This window comes from Protopterus annectens, chromosome 11.part0, assembly GCF_019279795.1.
Source record: "Protopterus annectens isolate FY-2018-M chromosome 11.part0, PAN1.0, whole genome shotgun sequence".
Lineage (NCBI taxonomy): Eukaryota > Metazoa > Chordata > Ceratodontiformes > Protopteridae > Protopterus > Protopterus annectens.
Window position 1 is genome coordinate 411,987,399 of NC_056745.1, and position 18,327 is coordinate 412,005,725.

Sequence of the window (18,327 nt, forward strand, 5' to 3'; positions counted from 1 at the left end):
ATCCTTATATATATATATATATATATATATATATATATATATATATATATATATATATATATATATATATATATATCTGTAGTGTATGTATGTGAGGGCGCAGCCCCCTACCCATCTTCATACTGCATGGTGCAAGCAGGTTGGCCTCCCTGTGCAATTATGTTTCAAATGTGCAGTAGTGACCTTTCTAATGTCCCTGCTACTTCTGTCAAACTGCACTTAAATTTTTTGTTGTTTTGGGACAGGTGGTCAGATGAGGGCTGGAGATATTCCATGAATCTGTAGCTACATTTCTGAAGCACTATTTTTGACCATATCTTAAAGTACTCTAAATGTACCTTAAAGTACTTTAAATGTAAAATTATATATTCATGTTATCATTGTGTTTAAACATCATAGCTTGGTTTGTAATGGGTGCTGAACTTTGATCTGGGGTACAAGACTCAGAGAAGAGGGCAAAGGGAAGTATTATGCATTTCTTATCACACTTTCTCTTTCTCCAAGTTTGTGCAGTCTTGGATTTGACATACACATTACAGAGAGAATTTGACAGTATGGGTAAAGAGCGCTGTGAGGGCTGATTATTTTGTAATGCTTCATGCACAGCAATGTTTCAGTACTGCGAATGTGTTATTTAGATGTTTTAGTTGTGATATACTACATCTCTACTGTGAAGAGATACAGTTATTTGTAATAAATTACAACTTTTTGTGTTAAAACCTTTCATCCTGTTTAACTACAAAGGCATCTATGAATTGTTTATGCAACAGACATATATTTAATAAAACTGAAAGTCATACTGTTCCAAAAATGCCACTTCTGGGTCTAGATATTTCTGAAATGACTACTGCAAAATCAGCCACTGCTTAAAAGATGGCATTTGTGTCTGCAGACCAAAAACATGATATGTTTGCATAAGAACATATAACATTATGGCTGTGTATCTCCCAATACTATACTGGCACTTAATGGAAGTACCATCATACTGCATTCATGCAACACATTATGTTTTAGTAATTATGATGCATAAATCTGCAATGTTTGGCAAGAGGTATTATATTTAACTAGCTAGCCCTGAAGTATATAAGCATTAGTTATTTTTATATTTGTCAAAATTGGTGTGGATAATACAATAAAACATTTTACAAATGGTATGAAGCAAAAATTATCAAAACGGTCCTAGAAAATTAATTTCTTCATTTTCTCTATTAAAAAAAGTGATGGTTTGTGTGGTGGGGAACAGTACTGCATATCCATAGCATAGACAGATAGAAACTTATTTGAAATGGCAGCAAGATAATATAACCACGAACACAGTTTTGTTTAACTAACATAGGTTCATAGGTATATATTAGGCTAATGGCCACCAGGGCCTTTATAAGCTTAGCCATGCAATACAATTCAGTTATGTCCCTATGCATCATGGGTGTTTATTAGGGGGGGGTATGTTAGGAAGTTTCTAAAGGTTGTCTGTGTATGGGGAGTATGTTAGTTTGGGCATTGCTGTCTGCTTCTCTGTTTCACAGACATGGGAGCCATACCTGGGGTGATTTCTAATTTCACATCCATTGATCAAGATTACATTTAAATAGGGTTTGGAATGGCCCCTGCTACACATGGATGGGGAGCCTGTTCTAGAGCATGGGTTCCTCTGAGAAACTTATCTGTCTCACTAACATGTTTTATTTATGTCACAAACAAAATTTAAATATTTGGATCTAGTAGTTCTGATGCTGTTCATTTTGCGGATGTTCAAAAGGTCCATCAGAGCTGGATCTAAGGATGCCGTGTATGAAAAGTATATACTGCGTCTTAATAACTTGTAAAAGACAAGAGTAGAGAGACAGGGATTTAAGGAGATCCATTTAGAACAATGTGTATACCCTGGATTCTTCTGGTAAGGAACCTTTGTGATTGTGACAACCGTTGCATATATCTGGTCAGGTACATGCTGAAGGGGACATTCATTATACTCAATGATGGGTCTATTAAGGGCCCGTAACAGGGTCCCTTCAGCATTACAAACACTCAGGTAATTGTAATTGCATCCTGACTTCTATTTATCTGTTTTGTTGATTACACACACTATAACACTCATATTCAACTTTAATAAAAGAACTCTAATATTTTAAACTGAGTTACACACTTTTCATGTGAAACTAGAAGTCCTAGAATTCTGAAGTGCATATACTCTTTTAAATGTGTACGATTATGACCAAATAATTTTACTTTTAAGTAACAAGATGGGTCTGCAAGACATTTTCTACCTACCCTCATCTTTGAACAGGCATCCTGCGTAGATTCTGTTCCTCTTAGTTCTTTCACCAACATGGAACCTAGGTACTGCAAAAAAAAAAAAAAAAAGTGACATCACCTGAGAGGAAATAGAACCTTTATGTATATTGTACAATTTAAAGATGTAAAAAATTACACATTCACAAATAGCCCTGAAATACACAATTGAGCACACAGCTGCTGAAGTCTACAAAAATGCCTTGTTTTCATACCTCAGAGTTTTATTTCAGTTAATAGTGAGTCACAGCCGTAGCTGGTGAGTATGAGCATGCTCTCTTTCAGGTTCATTTTCATGCTGTAAAATATTGGTTGGTTTGTATGATGTAAAGTGACTGACCACTTGAAATTAAGGGCTATATTGTTTTATTAGGTCTGAAGTCATAGGTTTGACTATGGTATTTCTGCACTTTTGCAGTTTTACATGTGGGAAATAAGCCAGCAGGAAGGTTTTAAATGTAGGAATGTATTGTCCCTTACATGCAATAATCTATATTAGGGCTTATATTACTTAATAGTTTTCAACTCAAGAAAGTGTGTTCCTTTGGAGGTCCATCACTCCCAGCAGAAGCACTTAAAATAAAGCCGAGTAGACCGGAGACCACTATGGTAGGAGTGTTGGAGCATACACCAGATTATGGTGCCATTTTAATTAGGAATCCAGTTTCTCTGGTGGTGCCAGAAATATATGGGGACTATCAGGTTCAGTATTTGGTGGTACATGAAATGTTTCTGGAATATTATTCACACGGTTGAGATTGTACTGCATACTAGAGGCAAATGTCATAATATTCAGAAATATTTTCTGTTTGAAATATGTTTTAGAACAATAAGCATTTTGAGCTTATTAGAGGATATGAATGTCATCTTGTCGAAATTCAGTTCATCAGGTAATGCAGGGCTATGGCCTGTTTAAGACTGCAGGAAATGTCATTAACTTTCTATTGCTTCCTTATGAGAGCAGCATTATCTTCCATTTAGCAAATAATTTTCACATTGGAGGAGGTAATAAAGTTTACATTGTGCTGCTAGAAAATACGCATACAAGGGTGGAAAGCCTAACCCTCCTTCCTTTTCTCTGGTGGAACCAATAAAAATGTAGGCCACCTATTGTGGAGCAGGTCCCCTTATAGGATCTCCAAACCTGGTGGAGTGGTTGGTTCTCCCTGGGACCAACAAGTAAAAACAAAAGGAAAAGCCTATTTATTCAAAGTGATCCACTGCTGTATTCCTTAGGGATTTTGTAGGTGGACAGCTAAGCAGAGTAGAATGTACATGTTTTCAAAATCAAGTAATAAAAATACAAAGCAATCCTTTCTTGATTCTTTATTTGTTTGGTTTATTCAAAGTAATAAATCTGCAAAATACTGTGCCTGGTGAATTTTCATAGAAGAACCCTCAGGTGTTTACCATCCCATTTAAATTCTAAAATCTGTTGCTACAATCGCTCCCCAAATTATTCCCTGGATCATACACAAAAGCCTGGGTGATATAAAGTATCAGTGGCAATATAAACATTTTTATTACTTGGATCAGATGTTCCTCCTGCCTATCTACAATATTCCCAGACAAGGACAGCAGTTGTCCTTCCTTGCTGAGAACAACTTGGACAAAGCCTTGCATCCTTCTCCTGAATCACCGGATGATTTTCCAAATGTTTTTGAGGTCATCTGAAACTCCTCCCACATCTGGGCTATTGTTTCAGTAATTACCACAGCTGTAAATCATAAAAACCATGCAGACCAACTTAAAGCCTTGTCTCTTTCTTCTCAGTGTTGTACAGCCTGCTGAGGGGTGATCTCCATCCTTACATAAGGAACCTAAATAGACTCTGTCCTGTCACACCTACAGTACACTTGCAGGTCCAATGGGAGCATAAGTACTCATTCAAGAGATCTAAATCTCTTTTGCAGTATAGATAGAACATGATGGAGGAATAGATGTGTATCACAGAAAATACCACTTCTTTGGGATTGTCTGCACATAAAGTAAAGTACTTCTCTTACACTAGTCATATGTAATTTGTACAAATGGATGGGTAACCACAAATTCACTCCTGATTTAGCACCCTTGACCCTCACTGATAGGGTCAATGTGTAAATGCTTTGCTCATCTCTAGGTTAATTGCAATTAAACTGTAAGGGCTAAAAACTTTATGGGAATGTGTGGCTAGGGTTCTAAAGATTCTCATAGATCAATAGCTTATTAATTATCTATAAACCTACCTTTGAACCTATGAACCATCCCCCACCAGCACTACATGTAAAGCCTCTTTCTTAAACATAATGGCTTCATTCACTATTGATGTCCGCCAGTGGGTCTTAGGGTTACCACCATTAAAAGCAACCACCACCATTTGGTCACATTTTCTGCCACCACTTCAACTACTGAGGTCTTGATTAGTGTCTAATCAGACTCCACACCCCTTCTCCTTTTCCTATTATAGGCTCTTCTGGAGGTAAGAGCCAGATTCATCCAGCACATAAGCATTTGCTTGGCATTTCCATTACACCCACACAATGCATTTAAGTTTCCCAGATGAGTCTGTCTGTCATCCGACCCAACTCAAAGCTAAAAGGGATCCATTACTGGAAATGAGTCATTATCATATCATGCCCAAGAGACCATCAATGAAAAGCACCGTAGAACTTTGTGCTTGTGGCAAGCTGACGCATGCCATATTGATGGGTGGAGCAACCAGCTAAAGAACAATCCAGAAAAGGTGTCCATTATGATATTCATGCAAAGAATAAAATAACATTCCCTATAATTATAATACACTAGAACACACCCATACAGCCAGGGCCTAGAGATGGCTTTCACCAGTGAGCACCTGTTTGTCTGGTGATCCATGCAGTCTGCCTGACAAGTTACATAGAACCATCATATGTATTGCACTCCTGGTAAAGGATAGGCTTCAGGTATAATGCCAGTTAAGTAACTGGCAAGACTGGGGCAGGTAATAGTTGACTATGATCTGGCAAAAAAAGTAAAATCTTGGGTAAAAGAATATGACCTCACAGATGAAAATGTAGCTAGAGATCATGCAGGAGGTTGACAAGTACCAGGCAGCTATACCTGGTCATGTATCTGTACAACGGTCAAGGAACTAGACTTCTTGATCATTGCTATTCTCTCTTCTACCCTGGAGAAGCTACTGGTTAGTGTGGGAATACTAACAAATTCCCAAATTAGGTGCTGTGCCAGTTAAATTTGCACCAGTAGGTGACAGGTTTGCCTTAAAGCAACTGTGAGTTCCATAAAAGAAGATATGTCTCTTTTGTTTGTGCCTATGCAACTATTCAGATTATTTGCCTTACCTGCCGATCATTGAGTGGAAATGATAGGGTACCATCTGCTGACTTTGTAGTTCTCCACATGTGAGACTTTATCACTTACTTGGGGAATGATGAAGACACCTGTATGGGTGTGACTGGGAAGAATAACTTGCCTGCTCTGAACATGAATTGTGAAACATTCTTAGCTTCCTGATCTATTTGGGATTGTCCATAGCAAATACCACATCTATAAACAAAACTGTTTGCTGTTGTGTCATCAGACTTGAGGCCATATATTCGGGACATCCCATTCAGGAAAGATGCTAAACTATCAGTTGATCAACATTCAGTTAACAAATACACAAGATGCAAATGTGAAGTGAAACAGTTTCCACGCAGTAATTACACTTTTTTACATTGTTCTTTCCTCTCCTCCTATCTCTGTGCTTGTTTACCTACTCATTCTGTATGTTTTGTTACTGCACTACGGATGTATACATACACATATCCTGCAAGTTAAGAAAATAAATAAAAGGGGTATATCTGTCCTTTCCCAATTTTATATTACAGAGCCTGAATTTCATCTATGCTTGAACCCGATACAAAGAGGACAGTAACTTCAGGCCTACTCTGGGTATGGTCTTGTCCATAGCAACACTGCTATTTTTTCTTGTCAGTCATAAATGCATTTGGCTAATTTTCTTATTGCTCTGTGTTCTGGTTTGTAAAGAACTTTGTGCACATGTCATTCATGATGTTTATTTCATAGATTTGCAACATTCAAGTGTATTTGCTTTGTTAGGCCACAAGATCAAACATAGTAATATGGACAAATTGAATCCAGTCAACCAGCATGACATTGGAAGTTGAGAAGAGAGTTATCAATGACAGACAATAGCAGGGTACCTTTCAGTCTTGGCCTTGTGCTGAGATGAATATCAGCTGCTTTTATTAACAAAGAACTGTAAAGTTAAACAGCTTTTTGAATAGTCTTACTATACTTTGGTATGAAGTATATTATTTAGGACGAACTTTGGCCTAATTTTATATCATAATAAAGAGGCAGGGATGAAAGCTGTTAACAGTATAGAAATTGTAAAGGCCTCTGGTTAGATGGTCTCTAGTCTGTTGGGGACAGTCAAGCTATGTTTGATTTTTGCCTGCTGTGAGATAATACAGCTTTCTTAATCAGACTGCAGAAAACATTCTGTAGCCTTATGATGCGCAGAACTGCACAACCATGGCATTGGCTAGTAAGTGATATAGTCTGTAGACCCTTTTCAGAGAGAGTGAGAGAGACAGAGAGAATAAAAGAAGGAATGTAGTGTAACCAGTCTACCAGCATGCTTTGGGGAGCTGAAAGGAAACTGAGGTATCTAAAAAAACCCCTTCTGACAATGTGAAAAACATATAATCTCCACACAATCAGAAACCAGAAGTCAGTACTGAATTCCATATCTTGCAGTTTTTAAGCATAGAGCTTATCACTGGGACACCATGCTGCCGAGATGTACTGTATTTTTTTTTTTAGTTAGAGCAGCTACACTTATGATCTTGCTAAACACAGACTCAGTAAAAAACATAGCTTGCTATAACTTACACGTGTATCTGAAAAAGTCTGCATTTTCCAGTTTCTCCAATATCAGGGAATTTATATAAGAATTTTATGGCACACAAGATCTAGCATGTATTAATAGTTCCCTAAAGGAGAATACATTTGTGCCTTAAATGTTATTTTTTTTCAGGCTGAGTTTGACCTTTACAGCACAACCCTACATCTTTCAGCTCATGATTTAATGTCATAGTGTGCAGTACAACAAAGTAAGATAAGAAGCAAGTATGGCTGCAGTACAAGTGTCAATGATAATATACTATCATCTTATTTAACCTGATAAGCAACCATGTGGCTGATGTCCCAGCTTTGTTATAAATCTGATCAGCCTGCATGAGTTGAAGATGTATCATGTAAAAAAAGAGTAGACCAGACCTAGGCAAGATGACTGTTCCTCAGTCTACTGTGATCAAGGCAGGAGTGCTGTTCCTTTTTAATGTAATAGCAGAAAGATGTTATCACAGCAAAGATGGAGCAGAATCAAACATAGGCATAGATTCAGAGATCATTTAACTGTCACAGTTAAGGTACCTAAAACCTTCACGGATGATGACAATGCTACAATGAAACATCAGATAACAAAAAAGATTAGCTTCAAAGACTGTATGTCATAGTTATGCATTCAACAGCATATTTCTTTTTCTCAGAAGAGAAGCAAAATCTGCCAGCACTAGGCAACTGACTTAACCAGAGCTATTTTGGGAATTTTGCTTCTGTAACTACTATCCCTGTTTCCACTTCAGTATTCAGGTCCTCACCTTATTGCATCTCTCTATTTCTGTAGGAAGATGATGTATTAGTGATTAAAGAAATAATGCTGAATTTCTCAGTGGTTTGCTATATGGAATATGCTGATTGCTTATGTATATGAACGGATGTTTCAGATTTCTGAGTATCAGATGTCGGAACTGTTTGGTGGTTCAAATAAAGATCACATGCCAGGTAACAGCATGGGAGCTGCAGCACAGAAAATGTCAAAGTTTCTTCATGAAGACAGGTCCCAGTGGGAGACGCAGTTGGAAAAATATGATATTTTGTGCTATCTTGCCAAAAGGTCAGCAAGGCATCTTAAAGGCAGAACTGCTAAGATGTTATTCTAAATAGACTGCATTTTTTTCAACAAAATTAGCAAATGTAAAAGTAAGGCAAGCAGAAGTAAAATTTTTTATATCAAGACTGTAGTATGTCAGGTGTACTCATACCAGCCTCTCCTTAATGATTAATTTACTCCATAGCTCTGTGCATAGGTTCATAGGTTCATAGGTAGGTACTAGGCTATCGGCCCTAGAGCCCATACAAGCCTAGCCAAAAAATGTACCCTGGCTTTCGCCACCCAAGAAAATTATTTTCCTGTGCCCCTGTCGAGCAGAGCCACAGAAGTGATCCCTGGGGTGAATTTCCCATTTCCCATCCAATCATCAAGATTTTTCTTGAAGAGTGCTAATGAGGAGCTCTGTTTGACATAGATAGGTAGTCTGTTCCAGAGTATGGGAAGTCTCTGGGACAGGAATCTATCCCTCCAGCATGTTCTGTTTATTGTGGTGACAAGGTTAAGGTCCCTAGAGCGTGTAGCTCGGAGGGATTGGGATTTCTTTAAGTGGAGCATGTCCAACAGCTCTGGGTTTGACATAGCTTTGTATGTTAGGCAGAGATCGCCCCTGAGTAGGCGATATGTGATGGAGTAAAGCTGTAGTTTTTTGAGATGGTCTGCATAGGGCATATGTTTGAGGCCAGTAATCCTCTTTGTGAGGTATTTCTGTGGTCTTTCCAGTTGTTGTAGATGTCTTTTGTGAGGTACATACCAAAAGGGGCATTGTACTCTATAATGGGTCTAATGAGTGATGAGTAGAGGGGAACAATGACCTCTTTTTTTCTGGATGAGAATCCTTTTGTGATGAGATGAGACACGTAGAAGGATTTCCTGACCACTGTGGCGATGTGATTATCAAAGGAGAGACTACTGTCCACCTGTGTCCCAAGGTCTCTTATCACATTTTCGGCATTAAGTAGACTACCAGCTATGTGGTAGTTCATGGGTACAGAGTTTTTACCAAAGGGGATGACAATACACTTTTTGGCATTGAGCTTCAGGCCATGGCTTTGACACCAGGAATATGTTTCATTGAGGCCCTTTTGTAGTTTGTCTACATCATTAGGAGTTTCGATTATGGCTCCTAGTTTGCAGTCATCTACAAACTTTGTTAGCCAAAGACCTTCTGTGTTGGCCTGTACTTCAGAGAAGTAGATACCAAACAGGAGAGGACCCAGGACTGAACCCTGTGGTACTCCTCTTGTCACTGGTCTGATGTCGTATTTGGAATCCGATACTTTCACAGTGTGGGTTCTGTCCGTGAGCCAGTTGGCAACCCATCTTGTGACATAGGGATTTATACCTAGTTTAGTGAGCTTATCTATAATTCCAGAGTGGGGGATGGTGTCGAAAGCCTTGGCGAGATCTAGATAAGCTGTGTGAACCATTTTACCCTGATCTATGGCTTTGGTGACTGCTTCAAAGAAGTCAATCAGGTTTAGGAGACATGATCTGCCTTTTACAAATCCAAACTGTGTAGGGTCCAGAGTTTGGAGATTACCAATGTCTTTGTTTATGAGTTCCATGATGATACGTTCCATGGCCTTGCAGACCAGGCTCATCAGGCTAATGGGGCGGTAGTTCCCGGGGTCCGTCGTGGCTCCCCCTTTGTGGAGTGGGATAACTGTCGCGGTGCACCATAGGTGAGGCTATGATTGAACATGGTACTTAGGTAGGGTGCCAGTTCATTCTGTAGTCCATGTAGAATGCAGCCTGGGATATTCAACAAATGCAAAAAGTAACAAACAAGTGAAAACAAAAACCAGAAGACAAAATTACCCTGTACTTGTGAACGCCAAGGGAATTCTTGTATAGTCCACACTTGTAAATTCATTTTGTTTTAAATTCATTCATAGATTCACCTCATTAGTTGTTAGGACACTATACCTTTAACTAATTGAAGCACAGAACTGTAACCTAGCAACGGCACCTTTCTGGCGCCAAAACAAGTATTTAAACCTTGGTTTTTGTCAGAATCTGTTTGTCTGAAGAAGTCCCACTATTAGTGGGACAAAAAGCGCTTCACAGTATTGGTTCAATAAAGCTTTTGGAGAAATCTTTTTTACTACTTGATTCATATGGATGTTTTGTTGCATAGGACCTCTTTGTGGTCATTTATTTAGCATATAACATAACTGATTTTATCCTGGATCCTGTCTACAGCAGCCATTTGAGTGTGGAGAATTTACAAGTGTGGACTATACAAGAATTCCCTTGGCGTTCACAAGTACAAGGTAATTTTGTCTTCTGATTTTTGTTTTCAGCAGCCTGGGATATTGTCAGGTCCCATGGATGCTGTGTTCTTGGCTTTGGAGAGTGTGTTTTTTACCTGTGCAGCCATGATTATAGGAACTTTGCATTCTTCAGGTATAGAGATGGGCCCTCTAGGAGGTGAGAGGGGGGTAAAGTTAGCACTGAACCTATCTGCTAAGATGTTGGCAATATCAGTTGGTTCTGTATATTTACTGCCATTATGCTGTAACTCAGAGCAGATCTAAGTGTTCCCATTTAGATTCTTGACATAGCTATAGAATGCTTTGTGTTTGTCTTTAGAGTCAGTGGCAATTTTGTTTTCGTAACTAGCTTTGGAGGATTTTATGAGGGATCTCAGCTTCTTATGAGGGGGATCCTTCGCATAATGGTTTGTGCCACAGGTTGAATCTTGGTAGAGAGAACTATGGCAATTGTCTAATCATTCACAACCCCCTCCCGATGTCATACACACACACACACACACACACACACACACACACACACACACACACACACACACACACACGCACATGCACACACGCACACACAATCCAATCGTTTCTGCTTAATGGACTGCATGCACTTGGCTGAAGTGGTGTTCCTTATTTTGGTATGTGTACAGTTGCTATACATAGAAATACTGGAATTGCTTATGGTTCTGCAGGGACTTGTTTATAGCAACTTACTTTTGTGAGCTGGTGGTGTGTGTGTGTGTGTGTGTGTGTGTGTGTGTGTGTGTGTGTGTGTGTGTGTGTGTGTGTGTGTGTGTGTGTGTGTGTGTGTGTGTGTGCATCTCTCTCTCTCTCAAATGTTGATGTAAGCACTGCAGCTTGTTAGCCTTGGCCCACATAATTGTTGAAATACATTCTCAGATCAATGTATCTATCAGGTTAATGAATAAACAAATAAATAGCTTAGAAATAAATAAATATGTTGGTTTTCATCTCAATAGCACTAAATGTCATGAATGCTCTAAAGGTCTGTAAGCATTAACCATGAAGTTTTATGTTCACCTTTCTACATTCTGTATTCTTTACTTCACCAATTAGACTGTAAATTGCAGTAAGACATCCAGTTTTCTAACATCAGATCCTATTTATTCAGTCTGGCAGATCTGATATATCAGTCCTCAGATCTGCCAACATCAGTGCTTTAGCCTTGTGCCAATTCAAGCTTTTTCCCCTCATATAATGCATCTGTCCTCCTACGCTACCTCAGATCTCTTTTGCTGCCTTTGCGAATGGACATGGATGTAGGCAGCTAAGTGCTCCACTTCATAATTTCTAATTTTTTTCAGATAGTTAATTGCCTTTACTTATGTTATTAGTTTGTGGGAGGACCCAGATGGAATTGGGAGTCATTCCCATTCCTTCCACTATGAAGGTGGTTGGATCTACACATATTTCCCCAATCTCTGTTCCTTGACCAATCCAGGCCTCAGCTCTGGTGTCTTCAAATTCATTCTTTGTCCTGCGGTCTGTGTCCTGTTTTTAGACTTCTCAGATAACATCAGCATTAAGGTTTCTGGATTTGACTCTTTTGGCTCCAATTTTATCCAACATAGTCCAGGAACCAAGCTGGGTTGATGACCTCGACCCTGGCCTTAGATCCATTGAGTTTACTTCTGCTGTCCCTGTCAGGGTTATTGGTCTTAGGCTCCTTGGCTTTGGTCCCAACATCAGAGCCTTCCAAAATTTTGGTCTTTGAGCTTCATTTTACCTTTGGGTTCAGAACTCTAAAGGGAGGCTTGAATCCATTGACTCAACAGAGGTATTTAGATCATTCTGAGATTGCATCAGCCTTTCAGGTGTTGGGGAGGATGATTGGTTCTCAAGCTATAACCTAGATTTAGCACCCCCACCAAGAACAGATCCAGTCAGGTACTCCCTTCCCATCTTGCCTCTGACTTCTCTTTAGGCACACAGCATTCAGAGCCAAATACTAAGTCTCAAACCCTCTGCTCAACAGCAGCTTTAATCCTCTGAAGAGTCAGATGAAGCCAACACTGATGCACCAAGAGAGAGGACAAGCAAAAGGAAGCACCTAGACTCCCCGTCAGAGTCTTTCACCTCAGATACTGGCTCAGGGGAATGAGGGGGTTCCCTACTATCTTCTCTGGAATACGCTACATTTGGTTATATCCTGGAGCTTATAGGCCAGAAAGGATCTTGGCCTACAGGCCATCCTTCTCAGGATGAGATGGTTTTCATCAAGGCTTATGGTTCAACATATGCCAAGGCGCTAGAGGTGAATACAGTTTCCTTGTATTTGTGTCTGTGGTTTGTACTTTATCATTTTGTTGCAGTGGTTATGGTTCAACAACAACTACATCCTTGGTGGTTCATCTATCTGGCAACTTGTAGATCTGGCAGCTGGAAGGTCATAGCTGGAGTTAGACAATTGTGAGGCAGTCCCCAAGAAACCTGACAGGATACTCAGGCCTCTAAAAGAATGAAAGTTTTGGGCTTAATCCCTGGCACTGAACTCCATCATCATGGCAGTGGCTATGAAGGGAGAACTCTTGGAAGATTCCCTTTCCATCTACCCACCTAATAAGGAGTCCAAGAAGATTGATAGGCTAGAGAAGCAGGTGTATACTTCAATTACTTTTGCCCTGAACTAAAAAAAAAGATATAGCTCATTAGGTCCTATCTGCTCTGAAGAATCCACTGAGAGCTGACACCAGTAAACAACTAGAAACAACCATCTCATAACCTCTTCATTTGATTTATGTACAAGGCTGTAGATTTAGTGGCCAAGGTAGTCAGTTTGGACATTGAAATGAGATGTCATGCTTGGCTGCATCTATGTGAGTCTGTAGACAACTTCAAGGCATCCTTCATGAATGCTTCATATGGTGGTTCATCTCTGTTTTCACTATCCTTCAAAGAAAAAATACAGAAGTGCAAGCAGGGCAGCAAAATGTTAGCTGCCATTGAAGTTAAGTTCAAGTTCTCACAAAGTGAGTAAAGTAGGAACCATATAGGACCTTGTTTGCTTTGAATTAAAAATTCTAAATGTCAGTAGTTTGACCCACCTTCAAAAAGGAGTGGCCACAGCAGAGGTGGTCTCTTTAGTGGATGTTGGCCCAGAGGCAGACGGGGTCCACAAAACCAGGAATACCACAGCCCCTTTTTGGACCTAAAACAACAGTATCTCTCAAAAGTTGCCACACTGCTCCACTCTGGAGGCAGTCTAGAGTAATCTTTCCCTCCACTCCCGCATGGCAAGCCATCATGCAGGACAAGGGTAAGAGGGGTTATATCCAGATGCTACTATGTTCCATTTTCCCCTCACACCACCCTGACCTTCAAGGATATTATCAAATGTCCCACTCCATCAGGTAAGAAAAAAGAGCCATCTAAGAGCTCCTGCCAGATCAGAGAGGGTCAGGATTCTATTAAAAGTTCTTTATAGTTCCCAAGAAAACTCAGATCAGGATTCTATTAAAAGTTTTTTATAGTTCCCAAGAAAACTCAGGACCTCAGACCAGTTTTGAATCTAGGACTTCTAAACAGATTTGTACAAAAGACCCACTTCAGAATGGTCAGGGAAAATAACTGATCTGCTCAATAGAACTCCATGATGCCTACCTTCACATCAAGACTACAAAGGAGTGAAAGAGATTCTTATGCTTCCAAGAAGGCCAGTCATTATCAGTTGAGGGTCCTACCATGTACTCTCACTACAGCCCCCAGAGTGCTCACAAAATGCATGGCTGTTATAGCTGCTCATCTACGACTTCTAAAATTCAGGATTTTTCTGTACCTGGATGATTGGCTACTAGTTGTCCCCTCAATGGAGTCCATGATTCAAGGCAAGGATTATCTTCTCAAACTCTGCTACTTTCTTGGGATACCAGTCAACCTTCAGAAGTCAAACCTGATTCTTTCAGAAATCATCATGTTCATAGGTTGCAATATGGATATTACTTGATGCATAATCTCTCTTCCACAAGAAAGAATTTATATTCTCTAAAAGCAACAATTCAGTCACTTCTTCTCAACCCCACACCTCCTGCAGCTCTGGTATTGAAGGCACTGGGTCTCGTGGCTTCATCAGTTCTAATGGTTTACTTTTCTTGCTTCTGCAAGATACTCCTACAATAACTGTTACAATGTTACAGTGGTGTCAACATCTAAATCCTTTATCCAAGACCATTCTCATCACAGATTCTTGCAAGATCCATCTGAGTTGGTGGCTCAATTCTCCTCTAATATCCATATGGAAATCATCAGTAACTCCATCTTTGGTAGCTACACTAACCGCAGACTCATCCTCCTTGGGGTGGGAGGCCATTATGAAGGTAATCTAGTCCAAGGTCAGTGGCTGTATTTAGATACTTCCCTTTCCATAAATCTCCTGGAGCGGAGTGTGGTCCTCTTTTTGTTGCAGGAACTTCAGGACCAACCTAGAGTCTATTGCTGAAACACAGCAGTGTCAGTGGCACAAAAGGTAGCACACTCACCTTTGGTGCAGAAGACTGTGGGTTCTATTCCCACACCAGGTAGATGGAGTGCTAAGACTATAGTGCAGCATAAGGGGGGGTGCTACAATCCTGACTGTGTCATCATTTGCATGAGATGTTAACCGAGGCCTCATCTGCCTGAGTTGGTGAGAGCTTAGGTGGATATAAAGGTTGCCTTTGCACCTTTTGAAAAGAGTAAGGCAAGCTCCCCTATGTCCTGGCCAAAAATCCCCTAGCAGTATAAATACTATCTCCAATATTCCCTAAAAAGAGGCTATCAGTCTAGTGGGACTAACCTGGTCAACAAATGATAAATAAATAAGTAAATGAATAAATAAATAAGTAAACTTTTTGCAGGGTGTGATGTCCAACCAAACAGACAATATGACTGTAGTCAGTGCAGAATCAGAACTATCTACTATGTTGGGAAGCAATGAAGATATGAGCAATTGCCTACAACCACTTTCTTGTAGTAACACACACATCTTTGTAGACACCACCTGTCCAGTAGACAGGCTCAGCAGGTCTCCCTTCATGCCTCATGAGTGGTCCCTCAGTGTAACAGTGGCCAACCAAATTGTTTTTGTATCACTGGGGCACCCCTTGGTGCAATTTCTTCTCCTCTCCTCTCCTTTCCTTTTCTCTCCCCACAACACCAAGTACACCATGTTCTTTGCTTTGATTATCCTTCTGGGACAGTCAACTAGGGATGTTCTGTCTCAATAATAGCCTCAGGGGCTACTTTATACCTACCCTGCCATTAATTCCAAGATTCATTCAGAGAGCAATAAGGTGCAAGCAGCTGTCAGCCACATAGCCCCCTTCTGGCCCAAACAACTCTAATTACCTCTTCTGAAACCTTATCTTCTGAAGTCCTCCTGGCTTCTGGATCCCATTGTGGACTTAGTAACTCACCCTTCTGCCAAGTCTCACTTGGAAATGCCAAGTCTAGAGCTACTCCTCTCTATTTCTCCAGTTCCAGTGATGGCCAGAGATCATCATCTCACCAAGGAAATGGTCAAAATACTTACAGCTTCCCATAAGGATTCTACTTACGACCTATTGAAATAAATGGAAGTGCTTCACTCCCTGGATGGCTAGCTAAGACACTGGCAGCTTTTGTGCATCAGTACTTGAAATTCTCTGATTTTTGCTGTCTATTTTTCAGGTGGGTTCCAGTTGTTCCACAATGAAGGTGCAGCTAGCCTTTATTTCTAGCTTTCATGTTTGGTTTTGAAGACCACTGTTTAGCCTCACATAAGCTGTGTAAGGTGTTCCTGAAATGAATCTTCATCCTCAGGCCCCTTATCCAAGATCCCATACCACCATGCAATCTGAATTTGGTTTTGGAAGATCTAACAAAGCCTCCATTTGAGGTGGCTTCCACTGTTCAGCTGAACTTCCCCTCCTGGAAATCACTATTTTTGGTAGCCATTACTTCAGCCAGAGGAATATCAGAACTGCAGGCCTTATTTCCTTCTACTTCCTACGCCATTTTTATAAATACAGCATGTCTCTCAGGACAGATCCTTCCTTTGTTCCAAAAGCAGCTACTTTGCCTAATCTGTCCCACCCTATTCATTTAGCTGTTTTTTTCCCCAAATTACACCAGTAAAGGTGAACACATTTTGAATACTCTAGACATACACAAACAGTTAAATTTTTACCTTCAAAGAGCTAAACAAGTTAGGAAAGATGCTCAACTCTTTACTTCCTCTGTCCCAAATAAGTTGGAGCAAAATGTATCCAATGTTTCCCTTTTTAGGTGGCATTGGGGTTGTATCTCTTTCATTTACAATAACCGGAAAAAGAACTTATCAAGTAAACCCAAGCACATTCCACTAGAGCAGTGGCTACATCCATGGCATTCTTTAGATTTTCTTCAATTGGTGGTATTTGATATGCTGCTAATTGGTCCTCCATGTATACTCTTATCAAACATTACAATTTGGACTGCCTCTCCAAAGCCAGAGCATCCTTCAACTCTACCATTTTAACAGGTCTCCTGTCATGAGGCCACTCAGGAGGAAATGTAGCTGAGGAATATGACCCATATATCTGGATCTGGAAACAAGCTTACGTTCTACCCCTCCACAAAGGTGGTAATAACACTGATATCTCTAACTTTCGACCTATTGATATTCTCTCCCCCTTTCTAAAATCCTGGAAAAATTTATCCATAATCAACTTCTTAACTATCTACTTCAAAATCAACTCCACTCCCCCATTCAGCATGTTTTCAGGCCTGGTCACAGCACAACAACTGCCCTCATATCATTCATGGATACAGTCAATCAGGTCTGTGATGCCGGCAAAAGCATTTGATACTATCTCCCACCCCTAATAATTACCATACTCTCTAACCTGGGCATCTCCTTCCCAGCCCTAGTTTACCAACTACCTTAACAATAGGCAACAATCTACTAAATGGCACAACTATTTTTCTCCATTCCTAGAAACTTCAGCAGGTGTCCTCCAATGCTGCATCTTAGGTCCTCTTCTCTTCAGTATTTTCATCAATGACTTCCACTCCAATCGTACTAACAGTACAATAGTTCAATATGCAGATGATTCAACCATTATCTGCACTGCTAACACTTTCACAGAACTTCTACATAGTACCCAAAATGCTTTTTCTTCTATGGAAACCAGGATGACACACAACCACCTGCTGTTATTTACCTACTCAGAGGTGATCTCTGCCTAACATACAAAGCTATGTCAAACCCAGAGCTGTTGGACATGCTCTACTTAAAGAAATCCCAATCCCTCCGAGCTACATGCTCTAGGGACCTAAACCTTGTCACCACAATAAACAGAACATGCTGGAGGGATAGATTCCTGTCCCAGAGACTTCCCATACTCTGGAATAAACTACTTATCTATATCAAACAAAGCTCCTCATTAGCACTCTTCAAGAAAAATCTTGATGATTGGATGGGAAATAGGAAATTCACCCCGGGGGATCACCTCTGTGGCTCTGCTCGACAGTGGCACAGGAAAATAATTTTCTTGGGTGGCAAAAGCCAGGGTACCTTTTTGGCTGGGCTTGTATAGGCCCCAGGGCTGATAGCCTAGTACCTACCTATGAACCTATGAACAAGAAAAGTACACTCATAAATAAAACATATTTTACCATATACTCTCAAAACAGCACTCCCATAGAGGTAGTTCACGACACAAAATTGCAAGGAGTCATCCTAGATGAAAACTCACTTTTGACTTCCATGTCCATACATCTATGAAAAAGACACTCCATAAATTGGGCTCCCTCTACAGACAAAAAGTTTCTTATCTGCTCTACCAAACAAACCCTCACCCTAACTTTTCTCCT

At 40.1% G+C, this 18,327-nt stretch overlaps 1 protein-coding gene across 9 annotated transcripts in view; it reads right to left on the reverse strand.

Moving 5' to 3' along the window:
- Positions 1 to 18,327, reverse strand: part of ANKS1B (ankyrin repeat and sterile alpha motif domain containing 1B) — a 6,771,497-nt gene that overhangs the window by 502,536 nt on the left and 6,250,634 nt on the right. For all 9 annotated transcript variants that reach the window (XM_044087908.1, XM_044087910.1, XM_044087909.1 and 6 more), the window contains one exon: positions 2,272 to 2,343. In XM_044087908.1, coding sequence (XP_043943843.1) covers positions 2,272 to 2,343 — 72 coding nt within the window. The remainder of the gene's footprint in view (positions 1 to 2,271; positions 2,344 to 18,327) is intronic.